Genomic DNA, 19446 nt, shown 5'->3' on the forward strand with positions numbered 1-19446 from the left:
TTAATGTGACTCATTTGAGGCTTTTGAAGGTTATCCCAGGTTATCTGAGGTGTCACTACGGTCCTTATATGAGAGAGGCAAGAGGACCAGAGAAAAGACACAATCTCAGAAGCAGGGCACAAATGGAGCTCTGAAGATGTCTCAGGCCCACGTGAAGATGGAGAAGGTATCAGAACAGCACTTCCTCAAAGCAGGACTAAAGGCGAGAGCCAGAAACGGAGCAGTGGACAAACACCACCGGCTCCAGATGGCAGATGTGAAGTCTCAGACGGCAGAGACTTCATGATGTAGGAGCCCCAGGACCCCCGTGGATAGGACAGGAGAATGTGCTACCCTCAGACACAGAGGAGCTGACCCAGGGGACATGGAGAAGGTGACATTCTCCCCTCTGACATCCACAAGCAACAGGTATTGAGGCTCTGAACTCTGAGTCACTCTATGAGGGACCACTGAGAACCTCAAACCACAGCTGCTGTCTAATGCTGATAGATGCAGTTCGGGGTTAGGAGAGCTGAGGCCAGGATCTGACTCCTGGGAATGGTAGGTCAGGTGCAAAAGTAAAGAGGGGCTGGCCAAGAGAACAAGGAGGACAAGAAGATCAGAGCCATACAGAGCACTGGACTTAACAGGAAATGTGTCAGCAATGTCACTGGCTTTATCATAGTATTCCAGGAAGGCAGAGGGAGAACACAACACTGACCAGGGAAGTTAGTCACAGTCAAAGCCATAAATCTCTAGGTTCAGTTTCTTCATCTAGAAAATAAGAGATCTGGATAAATTTCTTAAGATACCATTGAGCTCCAAAAAGCCATCATTCTGTTATTTGGTGGAAAGGAACTTTGAGTTAAGGACCACTGAGAAAACACTTTGAAAATAACACTAGCAACTGAGCCACAATGAGGCAATTCTCCTAATACAAGCAATTCAGTAAGCCAGGTCACAGCATTCTCCAGACACCCTGGAGAAAGTCTCGTACACCCCCATGCTAGATGTTTCAGTTGGGGAGCAGAGTTCTGAATGTCCCCGCTCCACTCCACTGATGGTTGCAGGTGAGGGGCACAGTGAACCCACGTCAGAGGCTGTGTTCACCAGCTGTTCTCCTCCTCCCCTTTTCTTGACCGTAGTGGAGGTCTCTCTGCAGGGCGCATCAGGCGGAGGAGGACAGATCTTACCTCTCAGCAGCCTAGAATCTCTTCCTCCAGTCCTCAAGTGTGGGACGGAAGTGGGACAGTTTTTGTAGGAATGAGGATTAACGAAGAGGAACACTTACCTGATTGGCAGAACGTGGTTCCCTCTCCCAGTCTCCCTTGTCTCCCATCCTCTGGGAAACCCCTGCTAGCTCACAGGGCCTGGCTCATGGAACACTGCAGCCAGGCACCCACAGGCCTGAATGACCTTGAGCCTCAGAAGAGGAAAATGAGGGAGACCCTAAACTCAGCGAAAGGGCCTTTGCTGTTTTGCAACATTTTTCCCAGGTGCTTTTTTCTTTCCTCCTCTTGGTTTGGGGAGCCAGATACAACATAAAGATACTTAAAATGTTCATTATCAAATTTATGCTTAAGTATTTGAAAAACAAAAAAGTTAAAATCAAGCACATGTACTACCGCCACCATTCCTGTCTTTTGTGCAACCTCAGTTCATGGGTTCCTTCATAAAGCAGGAGCTCAGGGCACATCCATGGCACAAGACTTGTACTTCGAAGTGTTCCTTGTGCTCTGGTTTTGATATTACAAATACTTCAAACATAATGACATGAGAAACTAGGATTACAGATCCAATGAATAAAAGTCACAATGCAAGCTATGTGTATAGCAGCCCTCTAATTAGATTAATCATATGAAATACTGAAAGGACATTTACCACAGTCCTAGCAAACTGCTACTGTGTCTCAGTAGAGAGATTACAAATGATTCTTTCTATCTTACTTTATATCTTCCTGTATTTCCTGTAACAGAGATATTACCGTTGCAATCAAAAAGATCACTCTAAATTCTAAAGTTAAATTTTAAATTGTGAGTTGAAGCACAAGAATGATTTTGTTTGTAACAGTCCAGTTAAGAGCAGCAGTGGGTTTAGTAGCCAACTTTTGACATAGCTCACTGTGTTCCAGCAGGCAGCAGGCCCTCTTGGAAAGGTAGGACCTAATTCAAGGGGCCCTTCCTCGTATGCCAAAAAATATAGATTATGTTTTAAGATGCAGTATGGTAAGCAGGATGATGACCTCAAAGATGATCATGCCCTAAACCCCTGGGCCTGCCTGTAAATAAGTGACAGGGGGTCCCCAGACCTGATTAGACTGGGGATCTTGGGACAGGGAGGTTTTCTGCTATGAGTAAAGGGTGGTTGAAGGACAGTCAGACTCCAGAATGAAGGTGACAGTGGGAACAAAATGAGATTGTTTAAATTTTTATAACATAATTATGCATTTAGATATCTCATTTAAAAGTGCTTTGGGATATTTTTACTTACTTTTCCTGAAGAACATTACAGAAAATCCCTCAGGACCTAAGAAAACTGCCACATGACCTTCCTTTCCCATGGTCTCTTCTCTGTATTTCCACATGGACATCCCTGTCTCTCCTCTCAACTAGGACCCTTAGTGTAAGCCTACAGTTAAAAAACCAGTGCCCACCAACAGCCTCCATCCGTGTCCCATTCCCGGCACTCAAAATCACAGTGAATCCATAACTCCAGGGATGTAGGGCCATGCTGCAAATGTGGCTGCAGACAAGGTACCTGCTCATGCCCTCTGCATCTAAGGCCAGAGTGGCCCTGCGTGGAGCAATCACTTGATGCACCTGAACAAGTGATATAGGAATGAACAATGGAAATGTAGTTTTTAAATTATCCATTTCACACATCAAATATAAAGAGTGCAAGTTTTGATACTTCACGTTGATATCTCCAGCAGCAGTGAGCTTTACAAAAATTCCTCTCCGAGGCTGGCCTCTGTCCGCTGTCACTTTTAGTTCTGTTTGTGTCTTCCTCTTAGTGCTCACAAGTGGAAGTCTATTCTGGGGTTTTCCATGCTTTTAAGTTTGAAACTATAAAATAAAATGGAAAACAATTGCAAAAGTTTTTTCTGCCTAAGAAGCACATCTGGGCACATGAGGCACAGGCGTGGAGTTAGAAATCCAGTACAATCAATTAATTTTTAATAAAATTGTATCTCCTAATAGTAAATGACTTTCTAGCACAAGACATTGCTCAAAATGATTTCTTATACATAAAAATTTGCCTTAATTAGTAATCTAGTCATTTAACTATAGTTACACTGTCCTAAACCACTGAGTCTGTCTGTAAATGGGGAAACTGTGATTTGTTAAAATTCTTTTATTTCAAACTATAAGCTGGAACACAATTCTCAGGGCTGTCCTAGGACTTTGTCATTTGACTTGACTTTCTTCCTCCAAAATCATACTTCTCTTTCCAAAATGATTTTGTCTTAGTTATTTTTTCATTGCGGAGACACAGTGCTAGACACCCACAAGTTGAAGTAGGAGAGGTTTATTTTAGCTCACCATTTGTAGAGGTTTCAGTCTATCATCAGCTGTCTGCAAGGCAGGGTAGCATGGCAGAAGGGCATCCCAGAGGAAAACTAGTCCATGGTACAGCCGCAGGATCCAGAAAGCAATAGGCAGAAGCAGGAAGCCTTTTTGTTCCCTTTTCTCCCAGCTACAAGGGCATTTTGGGTGGTAATACCCACACACATGATATGCCTTCCCATTTATTCTCCCACAACAATGTTAAACCAATAAGAGGACTAATCCAGTTATCATACCTTTAATCCATGTTCACATACCCTTAATCCACATTTACATACCCTAGATTTAGCCACTTTCAAAAATTCCCCCATGAGGGCTAGGGATTTAGCTCAACAGCATAAGTGCCTGCGTGGCAAGCATGAGGTCATGAGTTTGATCCTTAGTACAAAAAAAAAAAAAAAATTCCCCCATGAGTGCATGAGGATTTGGGGGATATCTAAATACAAGCCATAGTAGATTCCATTTTTCTTTTCTTTTATCTTTCTTGTTTTTTGTTTATTTTGTTTGTTTTGTTTTGTTCTTAGCAGTACTGAGGATGGAATCCAAGCACACTAGTGAAGTGCTCTACCACTGAGCCTCTGGCCCACATTCCATTTTTCTTGGAAACGCCATTGTTTCTTCCTCCTGCGCCTCGATCTCCCCATGGCTAGAAGTGAAAATAAGAGAATAGGGGTGAGATGCTCCAAGGCAGACCTGGGGCAGAGCCACCTGGGATAGGTCAGACTTCCCTGAACCTGGAGGAAGAATGGGTAGTGAAAAGGTTGGTGGTGTGAGGACACGGAATGAATGAAAATCAGAGATGACACAGTCTCCAAAGCCCTTGCGAAGGTCACCATCCTGGCTCTGAACAATGTCAGCTATTAAAATGCCACTCATCCCACACTGGGACCAGTCATGTTCACTGCCCTGAACTCACTTGTCACCCTCTGACTTGCTTTTTTCATCTCTCTCGCCTCATTTTCACCTGTACCACATCAACTGCACCTTCTCAAGGGCCTGTCCACCAGGACACAAGCCTCCTGAAGTTAGTATTATAAGCAGGATAAGAATTTGTATTCTCAGCATAAAATAAGTAACACTTCATATCCTCCAAATGTGTTGAATGAAGATCTCTGCAGACTGTGATTGAGTTGTTATTGTCTGAACCGTGCCATTACATGCAGAGAGGCAATATCCAAGCCCTAGGAATGCCATGTCTGATAGGGACGTCCTTATGTGTCTGAGAACTTTCACCAGGCAGCCAACCCTAGTGTAGAGCAGGCAGCTCTGGGTCACAGTGTGATGCAATAGGCTTTACCTCAGACATGCTAGGACCCAGGTCAGCACAGGTATGGTCAGCCACACCAGTTGGACAGACCCTGATGAAGCCTGGACACTGAGTATGAGAGCTCATGTTGGACTTTGTGCTCTGTTCTCATAGCTGGCCTTGGCTGATTCTAATCTGTGTCTTCTCCCCATAATAAACAATAGCTATGAGAAGTACTGATACCTGGGGTTCTGGTGCCAGAGCAAAAGGTGTCTTACGAGAACTAAGGTACCATACTAGACCCCTAACTGATCACCTTGCAGGCAATTAACAGGACGGTATAAGTCAGAGTGCTACTCAGTCTCTGAACATAACCATCTTTCTGCTTGTTGTCAGACATAAAAGAAACACTGAAAAGAAAAATGCATAGAATTAAATTTGCATACTGGTTTAAAGCAATGATTCAGTCTTCATTTAAAGTTAGAAACAAATGTGTATATAAAATAAAATGTGCATAAAATCATAATAATTGAAGTGAACTTGGTGCCCAGGAAGGTGGGGTACTGAGGAAACAGCCTGGGAAAATAGGTTTTCCAGGGATGTTAAGTCTTAATAGGATAACATGCGTAAGAAGGATGCTCAAATATGTTAAAAGAGGTGACATAAAGAACAATTCAATGTCTTTCAGATGCAGGAAAGAGAAATCAGTGTAGTAAGTAGAAGAATTTTTTAAATGGAAAGTATCTGGTGACAAATGTTTATATTACCTGTTGAACAAGGATATAATTTTGAATGTTACTATGTAAACTAAAATCTGGAATTACAAAAGTTCTTGGAATTTGCCAAGGTTTTCAGTGCATTGCGATAAAGATTTAAATCCTTTTTTTGGCTACATTTGAGGAACTGCCCTCTCTGAAGTTGACTATCCTCCCTTCTGGGTGTCAGTGTGTGAGACAACGTGGTCACCAGCTGCACCTCACCTGTAACTCAAGGTCGTGCTCCATCCTCTCATTAGGAGTGGTTTTGGGAGGAACCTGCAATGGGAGGACCCTTGGTCATTGGAGGTGCCATAGTGGGGTTTGCCTGACCCCAGATGTTGGGAGGACTCTCCAAAATGGCATCTTTTTAGAAAACAGAGAAGCAAGTCAACTTGCAGGCTCCAGAGAGGGGGTAATTTGAGGCCTGGGAAGGAAAATTCCTGATAGAATTAAAGTAAGAATACGCATCGAGAGACCATGACCACCACATAACCCGGGGCCAAGGGGGCCCCATCAGCATGGCCTTTTGATGAGCACAGGAGTGAAGTCTGACTCTCTTGTGCTGCACATAGGGAGACAGTGGAGCAGTGTGGTCCAGATCTGAACTGAGAGAGCTCTGGCCCCACCACTTTACTGGCCTGTGACTCTTTCCAAACTCCATTTTTCACTTTTTTCTCTTCCTCCCCCTCCGAATCCTTCTCCTTCTCCTTTTTCCTCTTCTTCTTCTCTTCCTCCTCCTCCTCCTCTTCCTTCTTCTTCTTTTGAGACAACGTTTCACTATGCAGTTCAGTCTAGCCTTGCAGTTCAGGCTGGGCTGGAACTCACAGTGATCCTCCTGCCTCCACCTCCGAGGTGCTGGGATTACAGGTTTACACTACCATGCCTGGCTTTCATTTCTCCTTCGAGGGAGCTAAAAATATCACCTATTGCCTCTCGTTGCTGACTGTTCACTGAGATAATTTGGCTCTGCTCACTAAATTTTCTCAGCATGTTAAGGCCTTGGTTCTAGGGTCTGCTGATGTGAACTGAAACAGGATTTCCCTTTTTTAGAGCAAAACCAAAAATAACAAAAGTACAAGGGGCTTCCCCCCTCCACTGTTGATCCTCTTTTCTCAAGCAAATTTTGGGCCACCTTGAATCCAATTCTATTGCTGGCTCAGAATTTTTTTCTCATTGAGAAAATGCAGAACTTATCTGGTCTGTGGCAGGAAAAAGCCTGTTTTTCTTTAGGGGAAAGAGCATAGCAGTTTCCTTGCTGATCACTCCGCTCAGGCTGTCCCAGAGGTCATGGTGCTTCCCAACTGCTCAACCACCAGCCCCGTGGTGGACACAGCTGTGGGCACCCTTCTGGCCCTGGAGTGTGGGCTGGGCCTGCCAGGCAATGCCATTGCACTGTGGACCTTCTTCTTCAGACTCAAGGTGTGGAAGCCTTATGCCATCTACCTGTTCAGCTTGGTGGTGGCTGACCTGCTGCTGACCATCTGCCTGCCATTCTTCGCCGCCTTCTACCTGAGGCACAAGACCTGGGCACTGAGCCTCAAGTCCTGCCAGGTTTTGCTTTTCCTGCTGCTCCTCAGCCGAGGGGTGGGAGTGGCCTTCCTGGCTGCAGTGGCCTTAGACCGTTACCTGCGTGTGGTCCACCCTCGGTTCAAAGTCAACCTTCTGCCCCCATGGGCATGCTGGGGCATCTCGGTTCTTGTCTGGCTTCTGTTGGGCGCCCTCACCTGCCACAGCTTGTTCATCTCCACGCCTGCCTGGAATGCCACTGAGTGTCCCAGCTTCTACCCCATGACTGCGGCCTCTCGTGTCACCTGGCCAGATATGTTCTTCCTCCTTCAGCTGCTCCTTCCCTTTGGCCTCGTTGTGTTCTGCAACTCAAGTGTCCTCAGGACCCTCCAGAGGCGACTGCGAGAGCCTGACAGGCAGCCCCAGCTGCGGAGGGCCAGGGTGCTGGTCACCGTGGTGCTGCTGCTCTTCACTCTGTGCTTCCTGCCCAGCATGCTGGCCAGCGTCCTGGTGCAAACCCTCAGAGGCTCAGGAAGCTGCAGTGTCCTGCGTGTGGTGGTGCACACGGCTGACCTTGCAGGCAGCCTCACCTACCTACACAGCGTGCTGAGCCCGGTGCTCTACTGCTTCTCCAACCCGGCCTTCACCCACTCCTACCGCAAGGTGCTGGACAGCCTGCGGGGCCGAGGCAGGACAACCGGGGCCCCCAGCTTTGACAAGCCCTCCTACTCCTGATGGAGCTGCTGCCTCTGCTCCTGCTTACGCATGACTGCCTGGGGCTTAAAGAATGCTATGATTTTAGGATTGCAGAGGAAGGCAAATCATAGATACACTGTAGCCACAGCAAATGTTGTGATATGAAATTCCAGGATGCTTTTCTGCTATTTTACACAGTGAAATGGAAAGTCAGTTAACAATCAGATCCTACTTTGCACAGTCACAATGCAGGAAGTTGCCAAATGAGAAGCTACACTGGGAATAGACCTGGCTGCATCCGTAAGAAAGAGAGAAAGATTGAAAGCTGGTATTTCCTGATGCCACTGGGCTTGGCAAGTCATTTTCACTTTATTTTTTAGTTTTAAAATTATATTTATATTTTATGGGTATATATCTGTGATCATAATAATTACAGTCATCTTGGAAATTTGAATTGTGTTCATATTGTATCTCGGTTATTTTTACTTTTTATGCTTCCATTTGCTTTCTGTTCACCTGTTCACTGTGATAACTAATGTCAGGAATGCCTAGGCTCTAAAGAATTTTGAACTTTCCTATATTACTACAGTTTGTGCTCAGCTCATTTTGCCTGTAACATTTCTCTTTTTATAAAATTTTGCTTCATTTTTATAGTTTATTCATTATGGTGAAGACAATGTAGTTAGTTCCTTAGTTTAATATGAGAAGCACTTTCATGCTAAATTTCTCAAAATTGCCTCTCCCTTTCTTGCCGAAGTTTGAATTTCTAAATGCTTGTGAAGCTGGCTTCCCCTCCACTGGAGAAAAGTCTCCCAGGAAAAATATACAAGGGAGGATATGGACTTGCAATTGAAATGATCATTTCCCATCTGACCCTGAGCATAATGCAGAGGACACGGGAAGTGAGAGGAAGGCATGGTGCCTGGCGTCCACCCTTGGATGTCTTTGCAATGCTACACTATTTCATCTCATCCCTAGCAGATTACACTCCAATCCTGTAGCTCATAATATTTCCAAAATTACTTCCCTCTCCGCCACATCTGGAATCCCTGTGCATACCTATCAGGATGGGCAGAGCCCAAAGCACTCCCCCAAGGCTGGGCCAGGTGGACTGTCTGCCTGTAGCTCCACTTTCCACTCATCTGCGTGTCCCATGTTGTGCCACATCTAGAGACAACACTGACAGCACTGGCAGTAAGGAATGTCAAGCCATCTCCCACCCACCAGGCTCCCTCGCTGACAGCAGTTCCTCATCAGAATCCCATGTGAAATGCTGGAATATGCTCTTCCCCCTTTGCCAGAAAGTGTTGAAGAGGGAGCATGCTGTGTTCTTTGATTCTATGAAATCTGAGCTCAGCTGGCAAGCCTGTCTTCTCAGGCTCCCTTTCCTTCTAAGCCAGCACAGTGCCAAAGGGCTGCGCCCAGGTGAAGATGTGGGTGCAGTCTCTACCATGCCTGCTTTCTTCCCTTTCAGTTGAAAAAAAGTCCCCATTTTCCTTCCCCAGATCCTAATGCATACACAGTCTTAAATGCTGCTTTAAGAAACCTAATATTCTGCACAAACATTTGCTATAATGTGACAAAGCCAGCCAATTTGCTCTGTCAGAGAGGTTTCCTAACACTTGCCCTGCTGCTGGGCCCAAGCTTTGTGATGCGGCAGCTTAAGACACATCTGACATACTCACTGTAGCACACGTAGGGCACACTTACTGTAGGGCATGCTTAGGGTTTCTCAGCCTCGGGGTACCCAGGAACTTTGAGGAAACCCTGATGTCTGAGCCAACCCCCAGTCTTCTGATTCAGTTGGCCCAGCTGAGGAAGACCTCACCCAAGACTGTTAAAATCCCCTCCTTGATTCTACTAATAAGCGGTGAGCAGAACAGCCTGAGGAAGAGTGTCCTGCTCCATCATTTCTTAGCTCTGTCTCTAACTCTCCACTACTTTTCTTTTCTCCATTCACTTCTCTAACCAGACCATGAACTTGGGATCAGTTTTGACCCGTCTACTCCGATCACAGACCGGGCAGAATTAGATCCAAGGCTTACGACCTTCTTCCTGTCTAGTAAATCTTTTTGGGTGTTTTGTAGCTATTCAGTCTGACTCGTTTTATTCCTCACATCTGTGAAATGGGATATTTTTGGTCTACGATTACATGAACAGATGGGGCCTGCGCACCCAGTGCCATCCTGTCGCCGAGATAACGCCAGAGGTGTTGCAGGTGCTGTAACAGGGTGCTCACTCTCCCCTGACTTATCACCTACGGATAAAGAATGACCGCAGGAAACCGAGGACAGGACAGGTGCCACAACACGACAGGTCTCTGAACACAGCTGTTTGCTGACAGCAGCAGGTTTTGGTTTCTCCCTTCTGGGCCCAGCCACTCCCCTAAGAGCCCCGCTGACCTGCCGTCTGCCTGTCTGGATTCCGGTCCATCCAACAGCCAAGAGCCCAAGTTTCTATCTGAGTGAAGAGTTTCTCTTCCTTGCTGAGACACTGCTTTCACTTTTTCAAGATTCTGTTACTCTCGCTGTTTCTCTTTCACATCTTCTGGGCAGCTGCCCCTGTTCTGCAATGCACGGGTCCGCCAGATGCAGGGCATTGCCCAGACCGTTCCGGTCCCATCCCATGGCCCCACCAGTCTCTGTAGTTTCAACCCAAGATCCTTTTGCAAGAAACCTCCCGCCAACGATCCCACCCACATGCGGCCAGCAGTGACACCCAGCACCCTCATGTCTGCTATGCCCTGTCTGTGTTGTCCTACCCCACCAAACCCTCGAAGCTTGAAGGGGACAAGTCACCTTCAGACTCAACACTTTGCTCAGATCCTGGGTCACACTGGATATCTCACTGACAAAGGAAATAAATACATAAATGAAAGTTTAAACTTCACTCAAAGTCAACCAAAAAAACTTTATTATTTGATAGCTTGGCTTTTGAAAAGATAATCTGGAGGTTTGGATCCAGAGACAAATTTAAAAGGATGACTTTTAAAGCTGTCTAGGAAAAAGCTAGTACAGATAAAAATATACTGCTGTTCCTTACTAAAGAAAGTTTTCCTCTTTATTTTCCTAATCATATCTGCCAGTAATTTAACAATACTTTGGGTTTATCAAGGTCAGGAAAAGGAGCAATCCTGCCTTTGCCTTTAGGCTCTTGTGGAGACAGTGAAATGTGTCATATGACTTTCAGAGGCTTCCTGAAAACATGTTAGCTGGTCACTTTCAAAATGCCCCTTGTGTTTTGGGGGTAAGATACACATAACACACGGATCACCGTCATGGTGCCTTTGGGACACGCTTCAGGACACAGCTCACCATCATAGTATCTTCAGGACACACTTCACTGTCCTGGGCACCTCCACCCTTCTCCAGAATGCATCCTACTGTGTGAAACTGAAACTGCCCCGCCCACACTTACCACATCCACCTCGTTTCCATGTCACCATCTGAATTTCTGCCTCTGATGCTGACGATGCTGGGTACCTTACAATGGAAGCCTACAAAGCTTGTCCTTTTCTGGCTGGATTCTTTCACTTAGCAGAGTGTTTTCAAAGTCCATCCATAACATAGCATCCATCAGAATTTCCTCCCTTTTGAAACTAAGTGACACTCTCCTGCACACTTAGACTGTATTTGGTCTATGCATTCATCCACTGATGGGGCCTGGGCAACTTGTATCTTTTGGCTCTTGTAAACAATGCTGCTCTGAATATGACCACACAACTATCTGTCCAGATCTTGCTCTGAGTTTCGTCTGGCTCAGACGAAACCTGGGCTAGGTGGCAACTCAGTTTTTAACTTTTTGAGGGTTCGACATGCTGTTTCCCACAATGACTGGTGCTGTTAAATTTGGTGTCTAGCAAGGGCTGTTGACTGCTTCAGAGATGGGGTCCTGTTGCTGGGTCCTCATACAGCAGAAGGGTCAGGGTGCGCCCTCGATGTCTTCCTTAAGGGCACAGTCTCACCCACGAGGGTAGAATCGTCATGACGGTCACTTCCCCCACAATCACCCCTCTTCGCTCTATCTTGCTGGGTATCAGGTTCCAACACAGATTTGGGGAAGTGGGAAACTAACCTTCAAAGTGTAGCACATTTCTCTCCATACTGTCTTTCTCTGGCTTGTTTTTGCTATATTTTGATTTCCCTTTTATCCTGCTATGTACTGGTAAACTTACTCTGTGAGGGAAAAAAAAGAGCCATCATTTTGATTTGTAGCATGTGTTTATTTCTACGGTGTAAATCCTTCCCACTGTGGCTGATTTTAAGCTACCGATTGTTTTGAGAACTGGTTTACCAAATTCCTGAGCTCTCACAGTTAGCTCTCAGAGCACGTGACCCTGCCTCTCTTCGCAGTCTGTTCTTCAGTCTCTGAAAAAGACATATTCTGCTCTCTGCCCGGTGTCATCTACGCAGACAAGAATATGTGGGACAGAACTGAAATATATTAAAGCAATGTAAAGACTTCCTTGCAGACCTTGTATGAAAGTGTTCATAGTGCCCTGGCAAAGAGACCAGACCCAAGGGTTCAGCTGGGGAAGCATGAGGAGCGTCTGGTCTTCATTTCCATTTAATCTCACACAGCCCTGCTTCTGGCCCCTCTGGGAATCTTGTGAAAAGGTTCTGCAGTGAAGCTTTTTTTCTTACCGACACCCAAGGCCAGCATCCCCATCACAGAATCCAGGTACCCTGATGCCCAGGAGAAAGTGAGTGAACAGCTTGAGGAGTGAGTTTATAGTGAATGGAGGCTACTGAAGACAGCGGCTTTGGCTTCCAAAAATAAGACAAAGCAACACAGAGCGGCATACAGGAAGCAGTTCCTCTTCCCTTCCATAGAAATTTGGGACCTGAGAAGAGCAGAGCTCCAGAGACCCGGCCATGGAGGGACTCAGGAAGCTTGTTCACCAGCGCTCTTGGTAAGCGTCTGCATCACGGGCCAGAAGGAGAACAGAGCTTCAGAGATCCAGCTATGGAGGGACTCAAGCAGCTTATTCACCTGCCCTCATGTTAAGTGCCTGCAACGTGGGCCAGAAGGAGAAGAGAGCTCCAGAGATCCGGCCATGGAGGGACTCAGGCACCTTATTCACCCGCCCTCTTGGTAAGCACCTGCAGCTTGGGTCCAGAGGAGAACCATTACCTGGGAGCCTACTGCCACGCGGGCTGAAAATCAAGCACCCTTCTCCCTCCTGCCCCTTCCCCCCTTAGCTACTGGGGATAGGTGTTTCAACATCTCTTGGGAGGATGACTATATGCAGTATAGCAAATATGGGGGATTTCCTTCTATCTTCTGTTTGAAGGTATAGGCTGCTTTCATTGTTATGTTTCTTTTGCTCTATTCAGTATTCACAATTGGTTTCATAATGTTCTATTTTTGGTTTGATTTTACAATACGTAATTGACTGGACAACTATTGCTAAGTTAAAGAGATGTACCATAGTACTTATTATTACCATCCCAGTATCCTACAGTGAAATCCTGTGCCAATTTCACTGCATTGTCTCGATTGGCTTTGTTCTGTCTTGTGCTGTTGCATTTTTACTACTTTCAAAATTAAAAAAGAAAGAAATACATGTTAAGACTCATGCATGTGTAGAATCTATAAACAGTTTATGAGAACCGATATCATGATAATTGATGAAATGAACAGATACTTTGAAGAAAAAGAGACAGTAAAATACTCAGTGCTGATCCTGGAGTGTCATAATGTGAAACCCAACAACAGTGTTATTTTTTGTTCAGAGTGATATTAGCCTGCTTGGATTTATTCAGTGTCAACATAATTGAAGATATGGGTAACTGCATGTATGTTTAAGTGTATAGGGTTGATAAACATATTTCTAAGTTTTGCTAGATAATTGAACAAAACTGATTGCGATCTCACTGTTTGAATCCCCACTTTATATGCTCCACTTTAGTATCTTGAATAACTATTTGTAAGAAGACAATCTGTAATCATCAACTAGTGCTTTCTTACTGCTTGTTTTTTTCTTTGAAATTATGTATTATTTCTACCCGTTTTCTGTTTTGTTTAGTCTTTCTTTAAATTCAGTTTTAAAAAGAAGACACTACAGTACCCAGTGCTGATCACAGAGTGTCATGATGTGAAATCCAGCAATACTATTATTCTTTGTTCAGAATGATTTTAACCTGCTTTACTTTGTTTAATCTAAACATAAATGAAGATATGAATAACTGCATGTATGTTTAAGTGTATAACATTGCAACCATGTTACTAAGCTTTTTTTTGGACAGTTGAACTGTTTGCAGTCTCTCTGTTTGAATTCCCACTTTACATGTTCCATTTTTGTACCTTGAACAACTATTTGTAAAACAAAACATCAACTGGTGATTTCATACTGTTTATTTTTTTTTTCATAGAACGTATGTACTATTTCTACCTATTTCCTGTTTTGTTTAGTCTTTCTTTAAGTAAAAAAAAATTGGGGACCCTAAACAGACAGTGTAACCATGCTGTCTCGGTGCCTGAAACATCTCCATTCTACTCCTGTACTCAGAGGCTCCCGATACAATGGTGCCTGTGTATGTTGGTGCCAACAGTCATCCCTGGGGGGCTCCACAAGGCTTCAGGATCAAACATGTCTGTATGGGAAACACTGGATTCTATGCCATCAATAGATTCAACTCACTCTGCTCTCTATAATGAACAAGTTTTATAGCAACTACTGCCAATAAAGGGAATTGATGTTACTCTTGGACAATGTATTACAAAACAAGAAAATTTATGAATCAAAAACATGCTAATGGGGCCAGGAGTTTAACTCAGTGGCATAAATGCCTGCTTGGCAAAGGCGAGGTCATGAGTTCAATCCGCAGAATAACAACAAATAATGCTAACCAAAAACTGCTATAGGATTTTCCCTCTTATATTAAAAAATAAACAATAACGAGGGGTAGTTTTCCCTTTTGGTTTCATTTTTCTAGTCAAGGATGACAGCATTAATATTCCACTCAAACTGTACTCATCCTCCAAAATAAATCCATGAAATATAGCACAGTGGGAACTGAGGGAAAGGCTGGATTTGCCTGTAACCTCCACCAGGGTGGCAATGTCCACCCACCCACTGGCCTTCTTCTGCATGTCTGTCTCACCAGCAGGTGCCCGGTGCACCTGTCTCACCATAGAGTGACTCCATCAGGAAGCGCACTGTCCTGCACACTCACGATCAGTGCTCAGTGTGCTCACTCCACAGTTAAGGAGCTGGGTCCAGAATGGGATGCCTCACTCACCTTCCTGCCTATCAGCAACCCTACAGGGATTCCCTTCCAAAACCTGGCCCCAGCTTCTCTCCTGTTTACTCTGGAAAGCTGGCGGTGGCATTTGTGGGCAGGCAAGCAGCTGTCTGCTGCTGAAAATCTCCTACCAACTTAAATTGGAGCTGCAGCCAGAAACTAACTTTGTGCTCCACCCCTTTCCCAGGGCCTTTGCTGCCAGCAGAGGAAGCAGGACTTCACATCATCCCCCTCCTCCTGTCCCACTGTGCAAGTACTCACTGGACATTTGGAGTGAAATGCCACTTCCCAAACAGCTCTTAAAACTCTGGAGGGAGGACAGTTAGGATAAAGAAAAACATGATGTAGAAAACTGAGGCCAGGTGGACCCTCTCTGCTGATGAGAGAAAGGAACTGCTCAATGACTGCAGTGTGTTTATTTATACACTCAGGGGTCTATTGTCAATGAAACAATGAAACAGTTGTCTGCAGAGCAACTTGTTAGCTTGGTTCGCCTCAAGTACCTCACATTCTTGAAGCTGGAACAGCTTTTTCATATGACTTGCCTCTGGTGGTCTGTGTTCTGATGGGATGGAAGGTGGTCTGGCTTTAGCCTAAACAGGTGATTGAGCCTCAGATTCAGCCACTCCCCACAAAAGAGACACTTGTGTCACTCTTTGACATGTGGGCCACTGTCACCGTACAACTCTGGCAGTCTCTAAGGACAGCTGTGTGTGGAGATGGAACCCAAGGTTCCCTGCTCCTTTCTATTGAGGCGTCCCCTTCAGACCAGACTTCCAGAGAGGGAGACAAAGCAGAAAGCTCCTGTCATCCCTGGCAGTCTGGCTGCTGGTCCCTGAAGGTACTGATAAGGTAGGAACGCACCTCTCTGTGTTTGGGCATTTTAGAGACTCTTCTTCAGTAAGTGTGGTGGTTTCCCTTCACCGATCAAACATCAGCAGAAGGTTTTCTGTGGCCATGATAATCATCGGTGACCAGCTGACTTTGAGTCAGGCGGATGAACTGCCATGAGGTGTGTGGACCTTGTCTAATCGGTTAAAGATTTTCGGACTTTCAGAATGTTGGGATTTCCTGGAGAAGGAATCCTGGCCGAAGCAGAGAGGAGAGGGCTTCCAGCCTTCCCACATGCTCTGCGTGGATCAGGACTGTCAGTCCTTTAAACAAATCCCTTCTACGATGAACCTATACCACTTCTAACTGTTCTGCTGCTTAGGGGGATCCCTGATGGACGGTCTCGGTGGGGAGAAACTTTCCTATTCTCCATTATCCTAGTTTTGTGCCGGCTCCTAGTGCAGATGCCCAAGGCTTACTGTTATCACATTATTTCCATTTTTATCACCTCCTGTGCCTCTCATCCACACTTTTCACGCCTTTGAATCTCAGACTTTCTCCTCCTTCACCCAGCATGTCCTCCAGCCTTCAACTCCCTTCGCCTCCCCGGGCTCACATCTGTACACCTAGCCCAAAGTTTCTTATATGCTGTGGTCTTTAGAGCTTGTGGCATTTGGCTTCTGAATCATCAAGCTGGATGATTCTCACACTATGTGACATCCGTTCTACATTTGTACACTGCTATTAAAAAACAAAAATTCAGCAAGAAAAGGCAGGTTTCTTTTTGACTCCTGGACAGAGCCTAAAACAGTGCAAACTGCTGTTTTTGCTGTATATCTATATTACACTTTTTTTCTTTAACAAAGAAATTGAAGCCAGCTTATCACAAACCTACTACCGTGTAAAATACACCTGAAACCAACTGACTCTGCTTGGTGCTTTGGCTGGCCAAGACACATTAAGGATTCACTTAATGATGGTAGTAATTGTGATTAAATTTTAAAACTACTGGCAAAAGAAATCCCACTTAAGTCCAAGCAGCAACCTGGGGTGGGAATATACTGGATGTTCTAGAGACAGGATTCCGCTAAGCTCAGGAGGGCTTGGCACAGATAGGGAAACCGAGGGCCAGAGTTTTGGTTTCTAATGTGCACATAAGTGGTGAGAAACTCATGTGGAGGAAATCCCCAGCTCTTCAGGGCTTCCTTTTTCTCATTTTCCATAAAACTCTGGCGTGCTCAGACATCGTTTTGGAAGGGCTTTGTTACAGTTACATCACAAGTCCGTTATATCTGAAACGTCCTACCTATAGCATTGTGCTACCCACAACACATTAAAAACAATTAGAGCTTTTTAAAATCCCCAAACACCTTGTTTCTTTGTTTCAAACGGTAGAATTCTAGAATTTTAAGAGCATGTTTCCTAGAAAATGCGTTGGCTTTTCCTTTTATCAAAGCTGTTAAAATCAAAGGAAGGAAGCAAAGAGTGAAAATGATGTAAGCGAAGCTTCCTGGGTGCCACAGCGTCTCTCTCTCACCACCTGTGAGAAGGTGGGGGGCTGGTGGAGAGGAAAGGAAGTTGTTAGTAGGGGTGGACTAAGGCACCTCACCCTTCATGGGAGAGGTGAATGGGGGTTAAGCCTCCATCAGGAGCAGGAAGAGGCTCTGTGTGCATTGCATCTCCACTGGGAAGCCCCATCTGGGGTGCTGCCTGCAGGTGGGTGGGTACCTTCTCTCAGTTCTGCCCATTTTCATGGAAATTTCTGAAGTGTTGCCCCTGAGTGGCTCAGGCTGTCCTCATCACCACAGTAATCATAACCAACCTGCATGATCTCGATAAAACTGGTGTGCCCCAGCATCCTGTGTTCAGTGAGGAAATACAGGTAGTGTCGGACAATCTCCTGCAGAGGGTACAGAAGACAGAGCTGCTGTGCACATGACATCCTAAGAAAGACTCTATGCTGATTTCTTCAAGAAATATCCCATTCACAGCCAATGGGTCTGAAGCATGTGCCGTTCCCTTCGGTCCTCACTCAAGGTCTGGGCTTGTGATGCAGGCTGGGGTACCACTGTACTGTTGTCAGGCAGGATACTTGCAGAGAGAGAGAAGAGCAGGAGTGAGCGGTAATCTTATAGAGGGTGGCAATTCTAGGAATGGGGAGAGTGCTGTCCTGCTTGCCACATTGGCAATTTTGAGAGATGTCCCCTGACCAAAAATCCACACGTTGGGGTCTATGACCAGGCACACGGAATGGATGTGGGGAGTCTGCAGGTGCATAGTGGACATCCACAGAGTGCAGGGGGTGCTGGCAGTTGATCATGACTTAGTGTACTGAGGTCCTGAATTCAGCACTGTGAGTAAATGGGACCACAAGCACAGTCTCAGGCCACTAGTCAAGATGGCCATAGAAAAAACTCTAGAGTGCCCTAGAGAGCCAGGGCCTATTCTGTGAAGGAATCAGACTAGTGTGCACTGAGGTCCAGCCAGCCGCAGAGAGGATGAGGGGGCAGATGAAGATGAGATAGAGCAAAGGATGACTAAGCATATAGAGGCCGTGCAGGACCACTGCCGTGGAAACTCCACTGGGGCAGACTGCAGGGGCCCTGAGAGGTGGCCCTCAGCACACCTGCAGCCTGAGCTAGCATGACCCTTGCACAGGCACAGAATCATACAGGAAGAGGAGTGACCATTTGGAAGATGCACCTCTGAGAGAAAAAAGGAGTCATAATATGGGGTGAGGAACTGTGATGGGGACCTTGCTGTGGAGGAAATAGAGGCACAACCATCACAAGAGCTGAGCCCTGTGCCTTGGGTCCAGTGCCACTGAGGTCAAGGACACCTTCACGAATATAGTTTAGGGGGAAGACAGGACACAGGCCATATGCCAGGGTCCAGTATAGATAGTGGACACTGACTACAGAGGGGACAGGAGGAGAAGAGGAGGGCAAAGAAAGAATTGGGGGTTTCCTTGCTTGGATGGCCAAGTCTTGGATTCAATCTCTGGGGCCAATAAAAAAGCAAAATAAGAAAAAAATAAAAAAGAAAGAAGAGATGAGAAAAGAAAAGAAAAATAAAAGAAGTGGAATTTTTGTGTGACTCTTCATTGTATTTTAGTATTAAATACCTACAACAAAATGTTTTTCTGCCCGATCACTCCAGAGGGAGCCAGCAGAGGAGGGAGTGTGTGACATCGCGGTGGGGAGGGACGGACCAGACCGGATGGCATCTGTTGCAGGAGCCCAGGACCAGGCAAAATCTCCTGCTTCACAGGGACCAGAGGACCTTGAACACCAGGATTCCAGATGGCGATAGCAGTTGCACAGCTGCCATCTGGTGGCTCTCTTCTCCTTGGGTAAGTGACAACAAATCGCAGCAGCCCAGCGTGAGCGGAGCGGAACTGAGCAGCAGGAGACTGAGCAGATAAGCGGGGAGGCCCTGCCTGGTGGTTTAGCATAGAGGATGTGAGCCACAGAGGAGTGGGAGGAGAGGAGCCCTGACGCGTGGTCTGGACTTGGAGTTTCCAAGTACGTGGAAGAGGGAGAGGAAGAAGGGAGAGCCCTTTGGTGCGTTCTCTGCATGGTGGGCTGAGCAGGGGGTGGGGGTGGGGGGATGCCCTG

General features: G+C 45.8%; 1 protein-coding gene across 1 annotated transcript; it reads left to right on the forward strand.

Annotated features, from left to right (window-relative positions):
* The first annotated feature begins 6743 nt into the window (after positions 1–6743).
* Positions 6744–14455, forward strand: Gpr31 (G protein-coupled receptor 31). The gene has a single exon (XM_063233072.1). The coding sequence runs from the start codon at positions 6837–6839 to the stop codon at positions 7788–7790; it is 954 nt and encodes a 317-aa protein (XP_063089142.1). The 5' UTR covers positions 6744–6836; the 3' UTR covers positions 7791–14455.
* Positions 14456–19446: the final 4991 nt, after the last annotated feature.

The sequence above is a fragment of the Cavia porcellus genome, unplaced genomic scaffold (assembly GCF_034190915.1).
Source record: "Cavia porcellus strain 051 isolate PalLab524CR breed Dunkin Hartley unplaced genomic scaffold, mCavPor4.1 scaffold_22, whole genome shotgun sequence".
NCBI lineage: Eukaryota > Metazoa > Chordata > Mammalia > Rodentia > Caviidae > Cavia > Cavia porcellus.

What these genes read in the sequence shown, in the direction of transcription:
- Gpr31 (XM_063233072.1), top strand. Translation starts at nt 6,837, where the DNA reads ATGGTGCTTCCCAACTGCTCAACCACCAGCCCCGTGGTGGACACAGCT.